We start from the raw sequence: 23,102 nt of genomic DNA on the forward strand, positions 1-23,102 counted from the left end.
CCAGTCCTGAGATTTGTTTCTCTTTCCCGCTTGGCGATGCTCCTCGGCAGAGACAAGAGGAAGAAGAGATGGAGCGTCTCCTCTGCCTCAGCAGGGAGATGCTAGCGGCGGGAGCAGAGGCCGAGCCGCGGGAGCCGCTGGCGTCTGGGGAGGAGGAGCTGGTCCTCGCCGAGTATGAGAGTGACGAGGAGAAGGGAGCAGCTCGCGGGTGAGACGGCGCTTCTCCTTCACCCACTGCCCCTGCCTGGGTCGTCATGGGGGCTCCCACGGGACTGGCTCCTGTGCCCATAGAGAGGCAGATTGCTTTGCCCCTCACAAGGCGTCCGAAAGAATGGCGTGCCAGCCCCCTGCCCCTGCTCTCAGCTGGGCTCCTCCGGAGCACTCGGAAGGCTGGAGACGGTGCCCTTCCATCTGCCGGCGCTGGCTCTATGGGTCCGAGCTCCACTGCCCTCACCAGGCTTGCACCTCCCTGTCACACCCAGTCGGGGCTGTGCCCTAGCCGAGGCTGCAGGGCTGGGGACAGAGCAGCTGGGCCGGCTCTAGTCTCTCAATCTTTGATTCCAGACAACACTGTGGGAGCTTTAGGATGTAAACCATCAACGTATCCTTAGCCTAAACTGTTGTCTCCACCCTCCAGTTTCTGTCTGGGTTTCTGATTTGTGAGCAGTAAGCTGCTGGGTAGAGTAGAAGACCGTGAAGGTGACAGCTGCCCCTCATCAGGGCCTCCTCTTTCATCTACGCTTCAGTTGCACAGATGCCCTTTGAGAGCCAGCTCTAGGTGCAGCATGGTCCCCAGTGCCAAGTCCGCCGGTGCGCCCCCTGCCCTGGGCGAGCTTGCATGTGGTTGGGGCTGGGGGGTGGGACAGACACACAGATGGTAACTGCGCGGAATGAGCGCATTTGCCCAGGAGGAAAATAAAACCGGGGGCAGTGGGTAGAGTGTGGGGTTGCTCCTCTGGGTGAAGCCAGGAGAGGCCTCCGAGGAGGTGAGGAAGGGTGAGAAGGAGCCGTGGGAAGACCTGGAGGACAGGGCTAGTCAGAGGTCTGCCAGTGCCCTGGTCTGGGAAGGGGAACAGGTTTGGTGGGTTGAGGGACACAGAGAAGGTCCAGGGGCTAAGAGCAAATGAGGGGGAGAAGAGGCATCTGTCAGTTTGTGTGGGCCCCGGAGTTCCACCGAGGGCCCTGGGTGTCTTTCTCCATGTTGCGGGGCTGCGGGGCTGTGGGCCATTACAAGTGGGAGAGCGACCTGATCAGGTTTGGGTATTAGGAAGGGCATTGAGGTCATTTTGACGTCAGCGGCTCTGCCCCCAAGGCATGAGTGTCCCTAGAGGTCATTCCTCTTGGGCTCCCAGCTTAGAAGGGAGTTTTCCTGCTCCTCTAAAGTGACTCCAGGTCCCATGTGTCCCACATTGTCATTGACATTGTGGTGACCGAGTGTGTGGAGTGTAACTCCAGCGTCTGAAACCTGCCGTTGGCGGGTGATGGAGAAAACCTTCACAGCTGGGCTGCAGTGCACCATCTGACTTGACCCGAGGACACTCCGCGTCCCGGCTGCCTTGACTTCCTTCTTTCCCCCTCAGCTTTATTGAGCTACAGTCAGGATAGAACACTGTGTGAGTTGAAGTTGCATACCATGAGGGTTTGATAGGCATCTGTATTGCAAAGGGACCACTGTGATGAGGTCACTTAATTCATCACCTCACGTACGTAATATTTCTTTAAAAATGTGCTGTTTTGGCACCTCTCAAATACATAATACAATGTTAACGATGGTCACTTATTTTATTAATTAATAAAACTTATTAATTAAAATAAAAATTTTATTATTTTATTAATCACTTATTAATGATCATACCCTTTGGCTACCTTCACCCACTCCTGAGCCCCTAGCAATCTACTCTCTATTTCTAGGAGTTTGGGTGTTTTTTTTTTTTTTTTTTTTTTTTGATTCTGCACATGAGATGACCCAGAATTTGTCCTTCTCGGACTTACATCACTTACCATAATGCTGTCAGGGTTCATCTGGATTGTCAAGCTGGCAGAATTGCCAGCCTTTTTACAGCTGTTTTACTGTGTGTGCGACGTGTTCTTTATCCATTCATCTGTCCGGGGATGCTTTGGTGGTTTTCATTAGTTGTTGCCGTGAACAGGGAGGTGCAGGGATCTTGAGATACGGATTTTGTTTCCTTCGGGTATATACCTAGAAGTGGACTTGCCTAATCATATGCTACTTAATATTTTTAATTTGGGGGGAACATCCATGCTGTTTTCCAGAGTGGCAGTTTACATTCCTGCCCACAGGGCACAGGGTTCCCTTTTCTCCACATTCTTGGCAACACTCATCTTCTTTTCTTTTTTAAAGATTTATTTGAGAGTACACACGTGCACTTTTATGCACCTGTGTGCACAAGCAGGGTAGGGGGAAGGGAGAAGCAGGCTCCCTGTGTCTGCTGAACAGGGAGCCCAGCATGGGGCTCCATCCCAGGATCCTGAGATCGCAACCTGAGTGGAAGGACCTGAGCGAAAGGTAGTTGCTTAACTGACTGAGCCACCCAGGCACCCTTGCCAACGCTTATCTTTTTGATCATAGCCATTCTAACAGGTGTGAGGTGATAGCTCATTGTTTTTTTTTTTTTTTTTTTAAGATTTTATTTATTTATTTGACAGAGAGATCACAAGTAGGCAGAGCGAGAGGGGGAAGCAGGCTTCCTGCTGAGCAGGGAGCCCAATGCAGAACTCCAACCCAGGACCCTGAGATCATGACCTGAGCCGAAAGCAGAGGCTTAACCCACTGAGCCACGCAGGCGCCCCACTCATTGTGGTTTTGATTTGCATTTCCTTGGGGGATCAGCATCTTTTCACGGACCTGTTGACCGTTTGTATGACTTTGAAAAAATGTCTATTTATTCCTCTGCTTGTTCTTCGTCAGATCATTTCTTTTTTGCTCTTGAGTTTTAGGAGTTCCTTATATATTTTGGTTATAAGCCCCTTATCATCAGATAGGTGGTTCGCAAATATTTTCTCCCATTTTTTGGTTCCTGTTCCATTTTGTTGATTGTTTCTTTTGCCGTAGCAAAGCTTTTTAGTTTGACATAGTCCCACTTGTTTATTTTTGCTTTATTTATACTTTTTTTTTTTAAGATTTTATTTATTTATTTGACAGACAGAGATCACAGGTAGGCAGAGAGGCAGGCAGACAGAGAGGGGGAAGCAGGCTCCCCGCTGAGCAGAGAGCCCGATGTGGGGCTCGATCCCAGGACCCTGGGATCATGACCTGAGCCGAAGGCAGAGGCTTTAACCCACTGAGCCACCCAGGCACCCCTGTTTATATTTTTGATGTCATAGCGAAAGAAATCACTGTGAAGACCAATGTCATAAAGCTTTTTTCCGTGTGTTTTCTTCTAGGAGTTTTAGGCCTTACATTTAAGTCTTTAATCCATTTTGAGTTAGTTTTTGTAAGTGGTGTAGGATAGGGATTGCGTTTCATTCTTTTGCATGTGACTCTTTGGTTTCTCCAGCACATACTGAAGAGACGGTCTTTTCCTCATTGAGTATTCTTGGCTCCCTTGTCAAGTACTACTTTACTGTGTTTGCATGGATTTATTTCTGGGTTCTGTTCTGTTCCATGGGTCTTATGTGTCCGTTTTTATGCCAGTACCTTCCTGCCTTGATTATTGTACTGTTTTTATGCCAGTACTGTAATCTTGATTATCATACGTTGAAAATCAGAACACGTGATGCTCCAGCTTTGTTTTTCTTTCTCAAGATTGCTTTGGCTATTTGGGGTCTTTTTCCATATGATTTTTAGGATCTTTGTTTTCCTATGTCTGTTAAAAATATTGTTGGACTCTTGATGTAGGATGGCACTGAATCTATAAATGGATTTCAGTAGTATGGACATTTCAGCAGCATGAATTCCTCTGACCTGCAAACATGGGACATTCTGTTCGTGTCTTCTTCTGGTTCTTTCATCAAAGTCTTGTAGTTGTGTTACAGTGTCTACCGCCTGAGTATTTTATTATTTTTGATGCCATCGTAAACTAGACTGTTTTCTTTATTTCTATCTCAGATAGTTTATTGTTAGCATGCAGAAATGAAATTGATTTTTGTGTGTTGATTTTGTACCTTGCAACTTCACTGAATTTGCTGAGTAGTCCTAACAGTTTTTTGGCGCTGTCTTCAGGCTATGTATGATCATGTCATTTGCTAACAGGTAGTTTTATTTCTTCCTTCCCAGTTTGGATGCTTTTTCTTCCCTTTTCTTGGCTGATGGGTCTGGCTAGGACTTCCACTGTGTTGCAGAGAAGAGGTAAAAGTAAGCACCTTCGTCTTAGTCTTGTCTTAGTGGGAAAGCTTTCACTGCTGAGTACAGTGTTAGCTGTGGGCTTGTCACAGGTAGCCTTTGTCGAGGTACGTTCCTTCTATACCTCATACGGCAAAGTTTTTGTCATGAATGGGTGTTGGATTTTGTCATTTGTTTTTTCTGTGTTACTGAGATGATCGTGTGACTTCTGTGGGTCATTCTGCTGACTGATGTGTCACATTTACTGATTCGCCTATGTTGAGCCATTCTTGTCTTTCAGGCAGGAGCCCCACTTGATCATGGGGCATGATCCTTTTTGTGTGCTATTGAACTCAGTTTGCTAACATTTTGTTGAGAGTGTTTGCATCTTCCTTTATCGGGGATGTAGTAGCTTGTATATCTCATGTAGTGTCATTATCTGGCTTTGGTAGTGGGGTAATACTGGCCCCATAATACTGGCCCCATAAAATGACTTTGGGAGTGTTCCTTCTCTTCTGTTTTTTGGAAGAGTTGGAGAAGGGTTGGCATCATTTCTTTAAATATTGAAATCATCATCAGTCTGGCCAGTGAAATCATCTGGCCCTGGGCTTTTCTTCGTTGGTGCTAGAGGCCTGCCCTTAAGCACAGATTTCAGGACCTAGATTAGAACCAAAACTTCTGACCCTGGCCAGGGCTGAGATGGTCAGACCTCTTTAGGCATCCCACCTCGGGGAGATAGGACATGCTCCACAAACCCTTTGCCACCTGCCTCCAAGATTACTTTCCTGCTCCTGTACTTCTCCTCGAGAGTCCCCCCTGGGGACAAGAGAAAGGACTTGAGTGGAGTTTGTGAATATTAGGGTAACAAAGTGCTACTTCCCAGGGCCTGGGCCCGAGCCATTAATCCTACAGATTAACTCCTGCAGCTTATGTGCCTTGGTATTTGGAGAGGGAGGATGAACCTCACTGAGAACACAACCAATTTTTTTTTTTTTTTTAAGATTTTATTTATTGGGGCAACTGGGTGGCTCAGTTGTTAATCATCTGCCTTTGGCTGAGGTCATGATCCCAGGGTCCTGGGTTGGAGTTCTGTATGGGACTCTCTGCTCAGCAGGAAGCCTGCTTCTCCCTCTCCCATTCCCCCTGCTTGTGTTCCCTCTCTCGCTGTGTTTCCCTCTGTCAAATAAATAAAATCTTAAAAAAAAAAAAAGATTTTATTTATTTATTTGACAGAGCGAGTGAGAGTGAGAGCACAGGCAAGGGGAGCGGCAGAGGGAGAGGGAAAAGCAGACTCCCCACTAAGCAGGGAGCCTGAGGTAGGGCTCCATCCCAGGATCCTGGAATCATGACCCACGCCGAAGGCAGACATTTAACTGACTGAGCCACCCAGGTGCCCCAACCAGTTCTGAACATAAAATTTCTGCTCTTCCTTTCTTCACACATCCTGCTTCTTACCTAGATCCTGTTGAGTTTGCTTACCTTGTGCTACGTGATTTAAATCAAAGCCTGTCAGACAAAGGGTTCTGAACAATTTATTGACTGGAAAGGCAACCCTATAAATAACTCCTTTTCTAATTGCCCAAGGGAATTAGCATTTCTGCTTAAAAAAAAAAATTTCCCAGGTGAACAAAAAGAATCCCAGTGATGGCCCTGTAGGGGGAGTGTATCTGTAAAAGATTTTAGGTGGGGAGCCTAGACTAATAATGTCAACTAACCATTCTGCCTTGTAGTGCAAACTTGACCTCCCTCCCAGTCCCTCAGTGCATGTGGGCTCTTCCTTCAGTGCTGGGAGGGGTGAGGTGCCAAGGAGAGAAGAGGTTTGTCTGGTTCTGGGCGACAGCATCTTTTTTCAGTCAGTCGTGGCTTCCCTCAGGAAATGTGCTTGGAGTTCCTGCCATGTGCCAAGGCTGGGGTGAGTCCCCTGGCCCTCTCGGAAGCAAGACACCCAGAATCTTGCCTGCGGACATGAGTCTAGAGAGGCGGACAGACCCAGAACAAGTGCTTTTGAAGGAGACAGGTGTTGCAAAGAACAGGTGCAGGGGCCACAGCAGTGTGGCGAGGGGCTGGCCGAGCCTCTCGGGGAGGTGGAGGAAGGCGGCCGTGTTTATGTAGGCATCTCAAGGTTGACAGAGTTGGCTAGGTAAAAGAGGAAGTGAGGGGCGAGCGCCTGCCCGGTGGAGAGAACAGCATGTCCGAGGCTGCGAGGGGGTGAAGAGCATAGTTCTGCGGGGACTGAGAGAACTCCAGTGCGCTGGAGGCGTGGGCGGTAAGGACGGAGTAGCCTTTGATGACGGACAGAGTCGGACAGTGAATGTAGGTTTTGGGAATACTGTGCCCCTTTCTCCGTTCCCTCGCGAGTGCCAGGGGGGAGGATCGGGCTGGTATTAGCTCGGTGCATCTCTCTGACCCAGTGGGCAAGCAAGCAGGCACTTGCTTTGGTGGAACTTTGTTGCTGGGATGTGTGTTGTCTATCTCTGGCTCAGAGCTCAGCTTCAGCTCTGTTGGCCTCCGACGACAGGGACCACATCTGCCTTAGGTCCAGGGCTCGTTGCGGGCATGCAGTAGGTGCTCACTCAGTAAGTGTGTCTTCAGGTGACCTGAGTTCTCTGAGATTCTGTGTTCTTTTCTCTCTCAGGGTGGACGAGGATGAGGATGACCCAGAGGAAGAACATGTAACTAAGGTAAGACATTGTGTCCTGGGTATTTTGGGATTGGTCCTGAGTCCAGGGCTCTGTGTCTGCCCCCTCCACCCCGGCTGCTTCTCTCTCTGTCATCAACAAAGTGCCTCCAGTCTCCTGACCCTGGGGCTCCCCAGACCCGGACCTTGGTGTTGGGGTGCTCACTTGGCAGGCCCATGGACTGGTGGTGTCTGTCTGGAGGTGCTAGGGGGTGAGGGCAGGCCTGAGCAAGAGCACCCTGCCCTTTGGCTCCCTCTTCTCTTGTCTGTGTTTCCATTGGCACAGAGCGCTGGGAGGTATGTAGGGTTAGGACATCTGTCATGTTTAAAAACACTTGGTTTCATTTGTGTAAGACTTTTGTTTTCTCTGTTAAAAGTAGTTATTTTCTTCCTATTTCTCTTCTCTTCTTGCTCTTGGTCTTGGAGGAGCATAGAGCACAGCTCAGCTCCCCTTGTCCTACTGCGAGCCTGGCCCCCCAGCCTTTTGGGAGGAGTGTGTGGACAGCCCACCTCCAACACGCTCGCCAGAATCTGTTCTTTCCCACTGGGGAACCAGCAGCTCAGGGAGGCAGCCTGTCCTGAGATGACCAAGCCCCATGAAGTGGCCGGATTCATGGCTGAGCAGGACTGATGGGAGGAGCTCCATGTTGTGGGTGTTCCTGTAAACTTCTGGAGCTGAGGGGGGTAGGTGGGGACTGCCTGGGCCCCGAGTTAGCGAAATCTGCTGTGGGACAGGGTCCCATTGCTTTAGGTTTGTGTGTTTGTGGCCACTATCTCCAGTCCCTCAGCCTACTGGGCTGTGCATTCCTTGATGTGCAGAGAATGGAGATCTTGTAGTCTCGTTTCTGAAATCCCCTGCTCCTCCTCGGAGCAGATTTACTACTGCAGTCGGACACACTCCCAGCTGGCTCAGTTTGTGCACGAGGTACAGAGGAGCCCCTTTGGCAAGGACACCCGGCTCGTCTCCCTCGGCTCTCGGCAGGTACATGGAGGCATTGCGTCTTGGCCTGGGTGCCATTCTTCTCGCTTTCCTGGGCCTTCATCTTCCTCTTCCAGGCATGGAAGGGTGGTGGGCCCAGGCCCAGGGCATGCCATGCGGTGGGAGGATCGGCCTCTGCTGGTTCCTGGCAGGGCGCTGGGCAGGCCCCAGAGGGTTGCTGTATATCATGTCGCCACTGCTGTGGCTCTCTCTTTGCCCTCTGTCTTCTAGAATCTTTGTATAAACGATGATGTGAAAACCCTGGGTTCTGCGCAGCTCATCAATGACCGCTGCATGGAGATGCAGAGAAGCAAACACGGTAGCCCCCAGCACCTAGAGCCGTGCACGGACCCTGGGGTGATCGTGTAGCCTGGGGCAGTACTGAGAAGCGGTGGGGAGCGGGCTGGAAGCAGACCTGGGACGCGGGAGATAGTGTCTTAAGCGGCAGTGAGAGTGGAGCAGGCAGCTGGGTCCTTCCTTAAGGTTGTCTCCTTGGGAAAAGGCATTTTGCTTTTTGGGTCAGTGTCTAGTCCAGAACCCTGGCTCTGACATGATCTTATTGGCTTTTTCTAGAGAACACAAAGCTAAATGCCCAAGTGGTGAGATCTTCCTAAATAGTAGTGGAAGGGTTTATTAGACCCCGCATCATGGAATTGGGTCTTGACATTTTAGACCCAGTGCTGGCCCCGTGGACAGGTGTCATTCCTTGTGCTTCTGCCCCCTCAGAGAGGAACAGAGCTGAGGAAGAGAAGCCCAAGAGGAGAAGGCAGGAGCACCAGACCGCATGCCCCTTCTATAGCTACGAGCAGCTGCAGCTCCTCCGAGACCAGGTCCTGCTGGGGGTGAAGGACATTGAGCAATTGGTGGCACTGGGGAAGGAGGCTCGGGCCTGTCCCTATTACGGGAGCCGGTTTGCCATTCCAGCAGCCCAGGTAAAGACCTTGGAGGGTTGGGCAGTAACTCTTGGCTCCAACTGTGGCCTCTGCCACAAGGGATTTCCTCATTCTTAATTCAGGAGGATGTCCCTGGCTGTGGGTGGACCGACCACACAGCACCCAGGTGACCTGTCACCCCCTCTGTCCCAGTGCGTGGGAGTGGGGTTGTCCTGTGGCTCTGGGTTGCAGGAACAGATGGCCTTACTGGGGACAGCAGAGAAGAACTGGGAAGGGTGTGCAGTCCTAAAGAAACCAGAGTCTGTGGGCACAGAGCAGCAGGAAGCTGAGAAGATGCAGTCAGGGCGCTGCAGAACAGAAATGTGTTTCCAAACGGCCTTTCAGACCAACCGTCCTGACGTAGGCACCTGCCTGTTGGTGTGGGAGAAGGCTGTCTTCTTTTGACTTGCCATGTTGAGGCTCATCTTTACACTGCCCGTTTGGAGGGGCATTTGGATCTGCCCATTTGACAGATCCAAAATATTGTTATTTGGTATGGTTTTACTGTCTTCTTGCCACTGTTTAATTCAAGTGACTTTTGGAAATAGAGTTTCATTTGTGGAGAATTCCATACAAGCAGGAAAAGATTAGGTAGCTTTTCAGAGATACAGGGAACAATGTTAGTAATAATTTCACAGCAGTTAAATGCTTGTTAGTATACTACTCTGAACTGTGTTGCATGGGTGCTCAGAGGGAAATTCTAGAACCTTCCCAGCCCCCACCATTGTTGCATGCTTTCCTGGGGTCTGTCTGCTATGTCACAAGATCAGTGCCATAGACACGTGTGTGCAGATATAAGGTGCCCTGAGATTTCCGTGATCTTGACTTTTTGAGACACCTGTCACCTCATTTTTGCTTTGTAGTATCCCACAGAAAAAGCAAAGGCAGGTATTATCTATATGTACACATGAGGACACAGGCCGAGAAAGGCTAAGTGATTTACCTGTTTTCTCACAGCAGATGGGTAATGGAGCCAGATTAAAGTTGGGCCTTAAGTTACCAGTTTTCTAGAGTTTCACTTTATCAGTATTCTTTTAACTGGGAAATCGGTCTCACGAGTAGCACCAAAAAATTTACAGAGTTCTTATTTTTGTTGCCCCGACCTCTGGCCCTTGGCCCTCATTTGAGATAGAGTTTATTAAGTCCATTTTGCCCATGAAGAAACTGAGGCTCAGAAAGTTTAAGTGACTTTCCCAAGTCACGCAGCTAAGAAGTCACAGCCCTGGGACCAGAGCGCGGGGCTACCTTCTAGTACACCAGAGGTGTTCACTGTGTTTTGACGAACCTCGGATGTCTCAGGGGTATGGATAAGGCGGGGCAGGGGTTCCACACTCTGCTCTGCTCCCCCTCTCCCCACCCCCACTCTTGGTTCAGTCAGAATCAGACTGGCTAAAACCATTTGCACCAGGCACTTAGAGTAGGCGGGGAACACCCCCACCCCGACCTCCCCACAACACTGTTCAGGCGGCCGCCCCTCCCCCCAGCTCGTGGTGCTGCCCTACCAGATGCTGCTGCACGCGGCCACCCGCCGGGCTGCGGGCATCCGGCTGCAGGGCCAGGTGGTGCTCATCGACGAGGCGCACAACCTGATCGACACCATCACGGGCATTCACAGTGCAGAGGTCAGCGGTTCCCAGGTGGGTCGGCCTCTCCCTTCTTGGGCCAGGGCCTGCCACAGGGCAGAGGGATGTGGAGGGACGTAGATCATTTCTCTAAGCCCTGGAATTGGTCTGGAGGTGGCTTAGGAGAGGGTGCCTTGAGTGCCAGTGGACTCGCTGGGGGCTAACTGGCTTTCCAGCAGATAGCAGAACTATGGGGACCCAGCTAAGGGGAAGTGGCTCATGTCCTTGCTCTTCACTGTCCTAGGTCAGTCATCCTGAGTGACTGATAATACCGGTTCTCTGTAAGCCAGGATGATAGGGCGAAGGAAGCAGGGGTCCTCACGTAGTTTGGCATTGTTAGCCTTGCTTTGAGGGATGCTCAGGGTTTCTGAGGGCCTGTTGATTACCTGTTCTCTGCCATGCCCCGTGCGCAGTATCATGAATTTTCACACTGCCTCCGCGTGGGCTGGTGTTCCTAGTTAACACTGAGAACTCCGAGATTCAGGGGGCTTTAAGCAGTGTGCCAAAAGTCACACAGCTCAGAAGTGTGGAGCTGGGACTTGACCACTGGTTTCTGACCCTGAAGCCCACATGGTATTCCCACCCCCCCTTTTTTTTGATACCGATTTTTTTAATTCGATTTTATTAGCATGTGTGCATGAGCGAGGGTGGGGATGGGGTGGAAGGGGCAGAAAGAGTGGGAGGAATGGGTCCTGATTCCAGGACCCTGAGATTGCGACCCGAGTGAAGTTAAACACTTAACTGACTGAGCCACCCACGTGCCTCCCACCACTTCTACTGACCAATGCCAGGGTTGACCTTGGGCCAGAGTGTAATGGTTACCTCGAATCACCTCTCTGCTTCGTGGAAAATACATCTTTGCCCAAAGCAGTAAAAAACTAACAGGGAGATTCATTACCTGAAAGAGTTAGTCAGCCTCTTGATTTTTTTCACTGACCTAAAGTGGATACTGCAGCAGAACCTCCCTTCCTTCACCTCTCAGCTCCCAGCAGCCTCAAGGCCTTCGGTCTCTACCCAGGCCCACTCCCATGTGGCGTGGCTGGCATTTTCTAGGCATAATCTAAGATAGAGCCTGACCTGCCCTCACGCCCCTTCTCTGTTCTCTCCAGCTCTGCCAGGCCCATTCCCAGTTGCTCCAGTATATGGAACGATATGGGTAAGACACTGCCTCCTGAGGGGGAAGGGAAAATCCTGCTCAGTCTCAGAGAAAGCACTGGGGTCTCCACCTCTGGCCTGGACCCAGCGCCAGGGAGACCAGCAGCACACTGTTCCCCTCCTGTTCACGATGGTGTGTATCCCACACAGGCTGAGGATGCTTGGGATGCCACAGCTGGCTACAAAGGCCTTGGGCACAGCGAGCCTTCTTTTCTGGGTGTATTTGTCGCTCGTGGCCTGCTTTGGAAGACACTAGGCAGAAAGGCCTCAGTTTGAGGCACTTGGAAGGGAAGTTGCTTGTGGAGTACTACCACTTGATGTCCATTGGTGTCTCCTCAGGAAGCGTCTGAAGGCCAAGAACTTGATGTACATCAAACAGATCCTGTATCTGTTGGAGAAGTTTGTGACTGTGTTGGGTGGTAAGGAGCACCATGCCCGCCCTAACCCCTGGCCTGCTAAGCTTGTGTGGTCCATTCCCTGGATGCCAGTCAGGACGCCTGGGTTTTCTGTGTCCTCAAGAATTATCTTGACCATTGATGGAGAAGATTCTTCTCTCTTACAGCTTAGTTGAATTGTCTAGCCTTAGATCCTTTTTTAGATTCCTAGTTTATTTCCCCCTGTTCTGAGTCCTTTTTATTTTGCCAGACCCTACTCCCCAGGTAGTAATAACAGCATAGAGTAATGGGACCATGTGAAGTCACTTTGGAGCACACCTTTGAGGAAAGCACAGAGCACAGGCGAGCTCACCCTTGTGGACAGCTGAGTAAACTAGAGCTCAGAGCAGGGGTATGAACTGTCTCTGCATCGTGAACCTAATGGTGGAACTCTTGTGGCTCCAGGTCCTTGTGGCTCTCACGATTCTGTGTCACCCGCCCTTTCTTTTGTTGCATGGCTGTCCACCTGAAGGCTTACATACAAGCTGAGTTCCAGGAAGCCAGGGGACCATTTTGCTGGAGCGATTTTGCTCAGCACTGGTGCTGTTCCCTTCCATCTCTACTTTGCTCCTGGGCAGCTCCTTGGGTCTGCATAAAGTAGGGTGGTCACTTGGTCCTAACCTCTGTGGAGGAGGTGTGAAAAGAATGAAATCCACAAGGCTTTGGGCTCCATGTACAAACATGGGTCAGATTTTGAGGCTACCTAGAGCCTCCTGTCCTCTCAGTGTGTTTTTTGGGTGCTTATAAATGGCAGAAAAATCTGTTCAATTACGAATGCTCTTATTTAAGGAGTACAGTGTTCAGTGTGAGAAGCTGGGGGTTAGAGAGTCACCATCCTGACCAGCTTGAATTCTCTATTTTAGGGAATATTAAGCAAAATCCCAACACACAGAGCCTTTCACAGACAGGTAAGAGGACTGCCTTCAGAGGCCCAAAGCTGCTCTGAGCCGGTTCTGAGCTCACATCTGGGACCTCGGTCTTCCCGTCTTCCAAGGAAGGATTCCAAGGCCCTTTGTTTACCCCTAAGGGACAGAGCTGAAGACCATCAATGACTTCCTCTTTGAGAGCCAGATCGACAACATCAACCTGTTCAAGGTAGAGATTTTCACCCTTTTATGTCCAGTTTGCTTATATTTATTACCATCTGTAAGCAGAATGCTGTGTGAAGACGAAGGAAAAAAAGTAAATTCCTAATGTCTTCAAGCAGTCTAGAAGTCCGAGGATCTACAGCATAGATGTTTGTAATCACTTACCCCTGAAAGCATTGCATCAGCAAGAAAAAAGTAATCTCTAATCCAGGGTTGAAGGGTCCTAGGGACTAGGGAGAAAAGGTGCCTTTCATTGTCCCAAATAAGCACAAACAGAAATTCCCAGGTCCTTTGCCTTGTTCCATCTTTCTTCCGGCACAGTCTCCGCCCTGGACCTTTAGTCCGAGCAGAAGGTTAACTTCGGGAGCATGATCCTGCTGTTGGGCTGAGGCAGCCGAGAACTGCCTCCCCTCTGCCCCCTCAGGCCTTGGACTTGCGTGCAGCCTCTGGTGGTAGCTCGCTCCGGGCCTACAGTGCAGGATCCCACCACCATTGCTCGACTCAGGACTCAGGGATTCTGTTAGTGACAACACAGAGCACTTACTGCGTTCACGGCAGCGCACCAGGTTTTGTGACTCCAGGGTAGGATGTACCATCACCATTCAGAAGCAGAGGGACCCGAGGCTGGGAGAAGTCACCCCCGGAGGGACAGGCATAGGTCACACACAAGTGAGCAGATGGTACCTGGCGTGTTAGTCCCCCTGCCTGGACTCCAGACCCTTTGCTTTCCCTCCGGCCTTCCCATTTGTCTTCACACACCCCCAACTTACCTGTTTTGGTCCCCGTCACTGCCGTGACCCCATCAGACAGGCTGGCAATCTGAACCCTTTTTGACTCCTTTCTTCTCCCTTTGGGTCCTGCGTCTAAATGGTCACCAGCCAGAAATAGCTCTTGACCTTCTGGAGCCTTTCCATTCCCATGGCCGCCGCCACAGGAGAGGCTCTTTTCCTCTTGCCTTCTCCCTGCTCGCACTCCCTCTCCCTTCTGCTGTCTTTTCCCACACTGTGGGCTAGTGAAGGGCCACTGAAAGATTGTACCCTTTTTAGAAATCTTCAAAGGCTTCAACTCGCTGTCTTCCTTTCCAGGCTACACATAGTGTATGCACCAGACATGCCTGAACAAACCCAAGCTTTACCTCCTTCGTGCCTTTGCTCCTGTAGGTTTTTTAAAACTCTTAATCCTTCAAGGTTCAGCTTAGGTGCTGTCATGTTGAAGGAGATCAGGGGACCTTTCTAGAGGATTGCAGCCATGCACACACATGTGTGAGGGGACCGTATGCACGAGGCTTCCACCATGCTGTGTGGGGGTGGCAGGAGAGGCATGATCTCAGAGGAGGGTGACCTGCTTGGCCAACAAGGAGGCTGTGGGCTCCTGGGGCAGGGGGAGGGCAAGCAGGGAGTCCTGCTTCCCTGGGGTTTGGGAAGCTGGTGGTTTCTTTTTTCCAGCGAATGGTGGCCAGATACCTGCAGTAGGCTTGCTTTCACAGGTGCGGCGCTACTGTGAGAGGAGCATGATCAGCAGAAAGGTGTGCCCTCCCCTTCCCGGGTCTGGCCAGGGTCTGCAGCACCCCAATGCTGCCCCCTGCCTTTCAGACGCTCAAGTCACCTCTGCTCCCTTCCTGTAGCACGGCTCGCTGGGTGGGGTGGGGGTGCTAGAGGCCTTGTGCCAGGTGGGGGCGGGGGGCAGAACCTCCCTCCAGCCAGGGCTCCCGCTGCTGCACCCTCATTCCTCCCTGTGCTCTCTTACTGCGTCCCAGCTCTTTGGCTTCACAGAAAGGTACGGCACAGTCCTCACACCCTCCAGGGAGCAGCCCAGACTGGCTGGGTTCCAGCACTTCCTGCAGACCCTGCAGCCCACAGTGGCTGAGAGTGAGTTAGGAGGTGGGAGACTGGGCTGTACGCGGGGGACAGGAACGTCCATCCCTCATGCCTGGACTCCACTCTTGCAGAGAATGGCTTTAGGCATGTCACAGGGGGCCCTCCCACCGTCTCCCAACGTCACAGACCCTCTTCCTTCTGCTCTGTACAGCTCCTGTGAGCCCTGTGGAGGAGGGCGAGGCCAGGCTGCCACGGCCAGCTTCCCCACTGATGCACATCGAATCCTTCTTAGCAGCCCTCACCACTGCCAACCAGGATGGCAGGGTCATCCTGAGCCGCCAAGGTAATCCCAAGGAGGAGCTGGCGTGGGCCGCCAAGCCAGAGCATGGAGAGACTCGTGGCGCCTCCAGGGCGAGGATCAGGAAGCAGGGTGCTAGTGACTGGTCTGCTGGCCTGTGGTGAGGGGAGTGCGAGGCACTAGGACAGTGGGGAGCCTTGGGTCAGGCTGCGAGGGAAGCCGTGTGGCCTGGTGGTTGTGGTTAGGTGGGTTGAGTCTTGATTCCCTCACCTCCAAGCTTTGTTTCATTGTCTCTCTGAAGATCAGTGTGCAAGGGGAGATGATTGAGCTCTCTACCACAGGGTTGTCCTGGAGATTAAATGGGACCTCATCAAAGAGGAAAGTGGTATCCCTGTGGTTCCTGTGTAGACATGACCGTAGACACGACCGAGCTCCCTTCTGCCTCAGACTCACGGAAGTCTTTGTTGGGCCTGTAGCTGTCCCCTGCCGCACAGAGCTGTCTTGTCTTTTTTTTTTCAGGAAGTCTTTTTCAGAGTAGCCTCAAATTCTTGCTCCTGAATCCAGCTGTACACTTTGCCCAGGTGGTGAAGGAATGCCGGGCCGTGGTCATCGCGGGGGGCACTATGCAGCCGGTAAGGGAACCAGAACCCGCCTCTTGTGCCCCAAGAGTGCCCTCTTGTGCCTCTTGTGTTGGGATGGGACAGCTGCACTGTCAGGCCTCTTCCTCCAGTGGGCTCCCAAACCAGAAGGGGGTCAGCTTGAGCAGGCTGAGCAGCGCCCACCAGGTGGCATTGCTGTACCATCTCAGGCCTGGGCCTGTAGCCCGGGGCCAGGGGTGGGCGAGGTGCAAAGGCACTGCTGCCCATTTGGTGCTTCTGGAGCCACAGGACCACATTTCTCCCAGAGACAGCTCTTCTGGAATCGCAGGCTCCCATCCAGTGCCTTAGTGCCGTGCCTTTCTTAGACCTACCAGGGAGACCACCTTCCCTCTCTTACAAAGTCACACACACACACAGGAAAGTGTTATGCTTTCACTGTAGAAAGCAGAGACCAGCAAAAGCAGGGAAAAAAAATAAGATTATAATTCCACCACCAAAAGATTTGTTTTAGTGTATATCATTATAGTAGTCTGTGTGTGTAATTTTTACAAATATACATACATTTTTTTTTTAATTTAAAGATTTTATTTATTTATTTGACAGAGCATAAGTAGGCAGAGGGAGAGAGAGAGGCTGACTCTCCACTGAGCAAGGAGCCCAACTCGGGGCTTGATCCCAGCATCCTGGGATCATGACCTGAGCCAAAGGCAGAGGCTTAACCGATGGAGCCACCCAGGCACCAAGGATCTTCCTTCTTTTTAACGTAGCAGTCCACAGCTCTGAATGTCCCTCTGGGCACTGCTTTCACTGCAAAATATACGTACATGTTTTAAAAACAAAAATCTCCATCTCTACATGCTGTTGATACGATTTGGATTTTTCAGCCAGCAACAGAATGTCATAAACATTTTTCCTTGTCAGTAATGTGCATTTATCCCACCACACTCTGGCTTTACTCTGTTACGTGAATATGTTGTATTTTGTAGAACCACTCTTCTTTTGTTAGGTATTCGGGTGATTTCCAGTTTTTCTCCATTTTAAGCAACACGGAGGCACATAGAACCACATCTGTGCACAGTGGTTCTGTCCCCGAGGTATGCGTGGCACGGGACTGAGCCAGTGGAAGGCTCCTCAGTGCCTGCACACTCTGGTCCCTCTCTTCTGCCACTGGAACCACTCCTGCCACTTCGTTAGTTTTCCATTTTTCTTTCTTGTGTATCAATTCGGATTTTTGTTCACGAATTAAAATCATCTCTAGTCCTTGCTGCTTTTGATGCAAGTGTTTCAGGTGTTTCAGGCTCGGCCTCTCAGAGCCCCCACGTGCTGCCCTTGGTCCTTGACGAGGCCCTTATTGGCCTCGGGATGCTTTCTTGCTTTTTGGCACGACAGAATGCAGAATCCAGGCCACCTTATACTTTCTTTGCCCCAGATCTGGAATCCTTCATTTCTCCAAGTAACCTGGCTTCCTTATTTGGGGATTGGAATGTGGAAACCAGCATCCAGGTGCCGGGGGTGTTGGTCATGTTCCTGGATTGTAATTGCTTTTAGACCTTCTGTAGACAGACTGGGGAAGATGGCTTTAAAAAATTATGAGTATTTCTAAATGAAAATCCATGAATTTATTTGACCTTACACTGTATATCTTTTTTCTTGAGCTGAACATTTGGTTTCTTATTATGTTTGTTCTATCCTGTTACTTACTTGCACTCTCCCACAGGAGACCTCAAATACTTTCCTATACTATGGATATTCTAACAGTAAACTCCTGATTGAAATTTAATTTCTTTGCGTTTATTTTTGCTCTGAGAGTGTATCCAATTAAGGATGTATGCTCACTAAGGATCTGAAGTCCCTGGAAGTCAGGCTTCTTGTGTGCTTCTGTTGTGACTGTGACAAACAGGTCCTCTTTATTGCTGTCTGTTTTCAGTTTTAGCGTTTGCTTTTTAATTTTTTTATTTTTAACTTAATATCTTTTTAAAATATGTAAACACCTATATGGTTCAGAAGTTGAAACTGTCTGGAAAGATGCCTTCAGAAAGTCCCACTTCTGCCTGTCTCCAGGCTGCTCTCTGTGCCCAGAGGCAGTCACTTTTATGACCGTGGGTCTGTCCTTGCCTGCTTTCCTTGCATTTCTCTGCAGAACTAAGCAAATATATGTACTCACTTCTCTCCTCTCCCTGTTCTTTTGTCAGTGGCTGCGGGGCCAGTGTTGTGGCGCTCACGCCGTTTGGTGGCCAGTGCGGGTGTGTGTCCTCCCTGCCGGCAGGGGCTCTGCACTGCAAGGGTGTGGTGAGCGCATGCACTGGGCCCTCCAGAAGGGCAGTTGTGTGCTCAGAGATCACATGCAGGAGTATCCCTGTGCAGGTGCTGGCTTGCGGAGCTGTACCTTCAGAGGGCACCCCTAGGTGGGGGCACTGCCAGGCTAAAAAGTAAAAATACATCCAGCTTACGAAGTACTGTCCAGTTCCCCTGCAGCTGGAGTTGTTCTGTCTCCCAGCAGCCTGTTTCTCCACGGAGGGGTCACGCTTTGGGATTCTTGCCAGTTCAGTAGGTGAAAATCCTGGAGTGCTTTAAAATTACAAACGCATATGTCTGCCCCATCCCTCCACACCCCCAGAGGTCCTTCTCCGGTAGTTGTGGCTGGGACCTGGACGTGTGGATTTTGTCTTGAATTCCCATAGGTGCTCTCGGTTGCCTAGGCGGGGGTGAGAAGCACAGTGCCCAGTTTACCAGATTTCCCGTGCTGTTCCCACAGGCCCACTGAGACTATCCAACACTGGGTTATCATTATTTATTTATTTTTGCCAATTTATTATCTGCCTTACCTTTTACCTCTTTTTTCCTATTCTTATGTACATACTGTGCCAGGCCAGACTTTCGTCTTTCCCAAAGTGTGGCTCTCTCTCCCTCCCTGCCAGGGCCCCCTGCCTGCTCAGGCCTGTGGTCCCCGGCCCTCTCGGGGATCACAGAGCCCTGCTGTTGTGGTCTGCAGGTGTCTGACTTCCGGGAGCAGCTGCTGGCCTGTGCCGGGGTAGAAGCTGAACGAGTGGTAGAGTTTTCCTGTGGTGAGAATCCCTGTCCAGGGTGGAATGGGCCATGTGTCACTCTCCGGCCCCTTGTTGTCACAGTTTGACCCTGTGCTCTCATCAGGCCCCAGGGGCTGAGGAGCCCATGAGATGGGAGCTCAGTCCTTTGCCAGCTCTCGCGTGGGCTCATGTCTCTCTGCTCCCGCACCGTGGCCTCCACCCCCGTGGGGAGGTCTGAGTATCACCCACTTGTGCTGTGGGAGCAGGCGCATGGGCGAGTGTGGGAACTGCTCTTCCTGGCGTGGAGACAGGGATGGGGAACGCGCTTTCCGGACCCTGCCTTACAAACTCGTCAGCCCCTCGTTTTCAGCCCCTCCCTGGGGTCTCTGCAGGTCATGTGATCCCTCCAGACAATATCTTGCCCTTGGTCATCTGCAGCGGCCCCTCCAGCCAGCAGCTGGAGTTCACGTACCAGAAGAGAGAGCTGCCGCAGATGGTTAGTACCGGCCTGCTCACCTTACCACCGCCTTTGCCGGGGCAGGAGAGAGGTTTCCAAGGTGCTGGGCACCCTGGCCAGCGCTTTTAGTGTTCAGGTGTTAGGGAGATTAGTGCTGGGGTCTTCCACACGGAGGCGGGCCAGGCTGGATAGTGTCCCATCTGCATGCTCCTTGGGAGGTCTGAGCTCCCCTTTCCCCTTACCGCTTCAACCATTAAATAATGTTTTCTTAGAACCTTGGGCTATTCCTTCAGGATGAACCTGAGGAGAATCTGCTTGTTCCCTTTGGTTCTCTTGCCATTTGGTTTTATCGCAGGAACATGGGGCTTGGGGCCTGTTGTGAGAGGCACACGTGGGGTTTTCAGTGTCCGATTTGTTATAGTGGAACTTGTCCCCAGTGGCCCGTAGGCATTGGGAGTTGAGCAGGGAGGCCTTGGCACAGGCCAGCCGGTTTTAGCTCCGGTGCGCTAGCATCGTGATGTGTGTGGGAGGGGGGCGGGGGAGGAGGCCCTTCTGGCCACAGGTCTCCCCCATGACTGCAGTCATGCTTGGATCTCTGTATGTGGTTTTGAGTCTCAAAGTCAGGAAGCTCTGTTTGGATACGGCTTCAGGAATGACTCCAGGGAGGGCTGTCTGTCTGCCTTCCTTAGATGGATGAGACTGGTCGCATTCTCTGTAACCTGTGCACTGTGGTCCCTGGAGGGGTGGTCTGTTTCTTCCCCTCCTATGAGTACCAACGCCAGGTCTATGCCCACTGGGATAAGAGTGGGCTGCTGGCCCGCCTGGCTGTCAGGAAAAAGGTGAGTGATCTCTCAGCTAGAACTCCCACTTATTAAGACAGTGGCACCCAGAGTTCCTGCTGGGATTTCTCATGCATGTCAGAGAACCGTCTGGACTTCTGCTAGCTCCTTACCCGCCCCCCCCCCCCCAACCCGGAACCGCTGATCACCTCTGGAGGATTTCCCTAGAACCCCTTGACTCTGGGGGCCTCTCCAGTTCCCAGTCTGGAAAACATAAAGGCCACGAGCAGACCTGGGGCCCATGCATTCTGAAACCGTTTCCTGGGAGGCATTGTCTGTTTTCCTTCAGATATTTCAGGAACCCAAGAAAGCAAACCAGGTGGAACAGGTGCTGGCGGAGTATTCCAGATGCATTAAGGTGAGAAGTGTAACTCCGAGGCCTTGGGTCCAGAGAACAGCTGGCAGCATTTTGGGTGGCCTCCAAGCTTTGGCTCTACAACCTGGACTGGTATTTCCCGCAGTGTTGTGGCCAGGCGGGAGGCACGGTGACAGGTGCTCTGCTCCTCTCTGTGGTTGGAGGAAAGATGAGTGAAGGCATTAACTTCTCTGACAACCTTGGCCGGTAAGTTGTGGGCCTCTCATCTCTGGGCTCTGCTGTGATCACCCTTCACTCCACAAATGGCCGGGGCTGGGCTTGCAAGCTGATGCCAGCGGGACTCTGCACCCCGGGCTGGCTACTTAGGTCACTCAGCTCTGTGGGGAGGTAGCTTTGGCCCTTTAGCTCCAGGTGGAAATTAGGCAGAGCATAGTTTTGTGGGGACTCCATTCATGTGGCCTGCACTGGGTCTCGGCCAGGCACACCTGCTGCTGGTGTGGAGGGAGGTAGAGGCAGCAGGCACAACTTGGGGCTGACAGAGCGCTGGATGTAGCAGCTGATGACAGGAGGGTGAGGCCTGGCCCTTGGCAAACACACTGGGGGCCTGACTGCCCCTGTGCCATGGCCTTGTGTTCCTCGGCCCTAGGTGTGTGGTTATGGTAGGCATGCCCTACCCGAACATCAGGTCACCAGAGCTGCAGGAGAAGATGGCCTACCTGGACCAGACCCTAGTGAGTACCTCCCTGTCCCAAGGCTGGGAGGAGACGGCTGGGGAGGAGGTGCTGTTGCCTCTGGGGCTGCGATACCGGGGCTGCAGTGCTGTGCCTTCCCCACTGCCCCCCGATGTGTGCCCGTGTCTCCCGTCCGCTCCAGAGCATGGACGCACCCCTTTACGCTCTGGAGCCGCTCTGCCATCTCCTCTGTTGCAGCTGCTGCTGGCCTTGTGCCCGTGATGCCTGCTGCTCTTTCTCCTACGCTGAGCCGTGTCATTTTCTCAGAACACTGAGCGGGGGGCGGGCAAGAAAATGCTGACAGGTGCTGTCCTCTGCCCTCCCCAGCCCAGAGGCCCGGGTCAGCCACCACCAGGGAAGGCTTTGGTGGAGAATCTGTGTATGAAGGCTGTCAACCAATCTATAGGTAGGACTGGGACTGTTCCTGGCTCTTGGGATGCATGGCAGGAGAATGGAGTGACAGGACGGAGGGAACACGATAGAAATACACTGTGGGGGAGGCTGGTTTAGCTAAGAGCCCAACCTCTGTCCCCACCTAGGCAGGGCCATCAGGCACCAGAAGGATTTTGCCAGCATAGTGCTTCTGGATCAGCGGTATGCCCGCCCACCTATCCTGGGAAAGCTGCCAGCCTGGATCCGAGACCGTGTAGAGGTCAAAGCCACCTTTGGTCCTGCCTTTGCTGCTATGAGGAAGGTCAGTCCTGCCTTTCCCTCTGAGAGCCCCCCACCCCAGAGATCTCGTGCCTCACTGCTTCTCCCTGTCTCCCCAGTTTCATCGTGAGAAGTCTGTCCCTTCCTGATGGATGGCCCACCACTGCCCAGATGCCAGCCTCTTCCTTCCTGCTGCTCACGTGAAATGTTTGCCTCATGCCTGCTTTGTGGGGATTCAGCCTAAGAAGGTGAAGCCCAGCTGGAGACCAGACCAGCCCCTTTCTGGAATCAGTGGGCTGCCAGGACTGGCACAGGTGGAAAAGCCAGTAAGAGAACATCAGGTCAATTCTGAAGAAACAGTGGGTCCTGGCCATCCTGGGACCCATCCCAGGGCAGTCTGGCTCCCTGGAATTGAATGCCCATTCACCATGGTCCAGAGTCCAGCTCCCTGCCCAGCTTCGTGGCCAGTCTTCCACTGTGGCATCTCTGTCCTCCCCTTGGTGTTCACTCTCTCACAGGTGAGGCGGAACATGCCTTCCAGCCTGTCCCTTTTCTGGCTACAATTTGTTGTTCTAGACCTTCACCTTCTTTTCAAAACCAAGAACATTCCCTATTTCCAGCCCCAGGTCCCTGGTGCTCATAGGGCTCCTTCTGCCCAGGGCCCTCTGACCACCTCAATCCTACCACCCTTCTCGGTGTTAAGAATGGGAAGAGCCATGTGCTGACTCCCCCACCTGCTGGTCTCTCTCTTCCCCAGCCAGTGCTGGCCCCTAACCTGTCCCACAGCATTTCCAGCTCCCTTGGCCTGGCTCCATGTCCTCTTCCCGCGTCAGTGGCACCTCCTTCCCACTCAGCCACTTGAGCAGACTCTTAAGACACCTCCTCCCCTGACTTCAGCCATTACGCCAAGGGCCATTAGGCTCCCCAGCAGGACTATTTTTAGAGACCCCGTGTCTGTCACAGAGACATTTTTCCCTGTGTGAAAATCTCCTTCCTTCCATCTGCAACAGCCAGCCCTGTTGACAGCACCTCCCTGCTGTCCCTGACCCAGAGGAAGGGCCCTCGGTTCACCCAGTGCTTTGCCCCCACCCACCGCCTGAGCCCAGGGGGAGCGGGAGGACAGGTGCTGGCTTGGAGGAGATGCTCGCCCCCCCGCACAGCCAGGGTTCCTTAAGTAAAAGTGCGCTCTTGCTTTATGC

At 52.0% G+C, this 23,102-nt stretch overlaps 1 protein-coding gene across 6 annotated transcripts in view; it reads left to right on the forward strand.

The window, feature by feature from the left end:
* The window catches only part of DDX11 (DEAD/H-box helicase 11), a 36,060-nt gene extending 12,961 nt beyond the window's left edge, over positions 1-23,099 (forward strand). Inside the window, exons 6-28 of one of the 6 annotated variants that reach the window (XM_046011694.1) lie at positions 51-208; positions 6,918-6,963; positions 7,834-7,941; positions 8,170-8,257; positions 8,665-8,870; positions 10,355-10,507; positions 11,602-11,648; positions 11,987-12,066; positions 12,945-12,989; positions 13,109-13,176; positions 14,656-14,694; positions 14,926-15,049; positions 15,198-15,329; positions 15,804-15,916; positions 18,876-18,948; positions 19,302-19,405; positions 20,056-20,205; positions 20,495-20,563; positions 20,667-20,767; positions 21,168-21,252; positions 21,580-21,658; positions 21,792-21,946; positions 22,023-23,099. In XM_046011694.1, coding sequence (XP_045867650.1) covers positions 51-208; positions 6,918-6,963; positions 7,834-7,941; positions 8,170-8,257; positions 8,665-8,870; positions 10,355-10,507; positions 11,602-11,648; positions 11,987-12,066; positions 12,945-12,989; positions 13,109-13,176; positions 14,656-14,694; positions 14,926-15,049; positions 15,198-15,329; positions 15,804-15,916; positions 18,876-18,948; positions 19,302-19,405; positions 20,056-20,205; positions 20,495-20,563; positions 20,667-20,767; positions 21,168-21,252; positions 21,580-21,658; positions 21,792-21,946; positions 22,023-22,052 — 2,253 coding nt within the window. In that variant the 3' untranslated portion in view covers positions 22,053-23,099. Of the gene's footprint in view, positions 1-50; positions 209-6,917; positions 6,964-7,833; positions 7,942-8,169; positions 8,258-8,664; positions 8,871-10,354; positions 10,508-11,601; positions 11,649-11,986; positions 12,067-12,944; positions 12,990-13,108; positions 13,177-14,655; positions 14,695-14,925; positions 15,050-15,197; positions 15,330-15,803; positions 15,917-18,875; positions 18,949-19,301; positions 19,406-20,055; positions 20,206-20,494; positions 20,768-21,167; positions 21,253-21,394; positions 21,451-21,579; positions 21,659-21,791; positions 21,947-22,022 lie in introns of those variants that run through there. The other 5 variants (XM_046011695.1, XM_046011696.1, XM_046011698.1 and 2 more) reach the window with 5 other exon arrangements.
* The last annotated feature ends 3 nt before the right edge of the window (positions 23,100-23,102 follow it).

Source organism: Meles meles, chromosome 7 (genome assembly GCF_922984935.1).
Source record: "Meles meles chromosome 7, mMelMel3.1 paternal haplotype, whole genome shotgun sequence".
Classification (NCBI taxonomy): Eukaryota; Metazoa; Chordata; class Mammalia; order Carnivora; family Mustelidae; genus Meles; species Meles meles.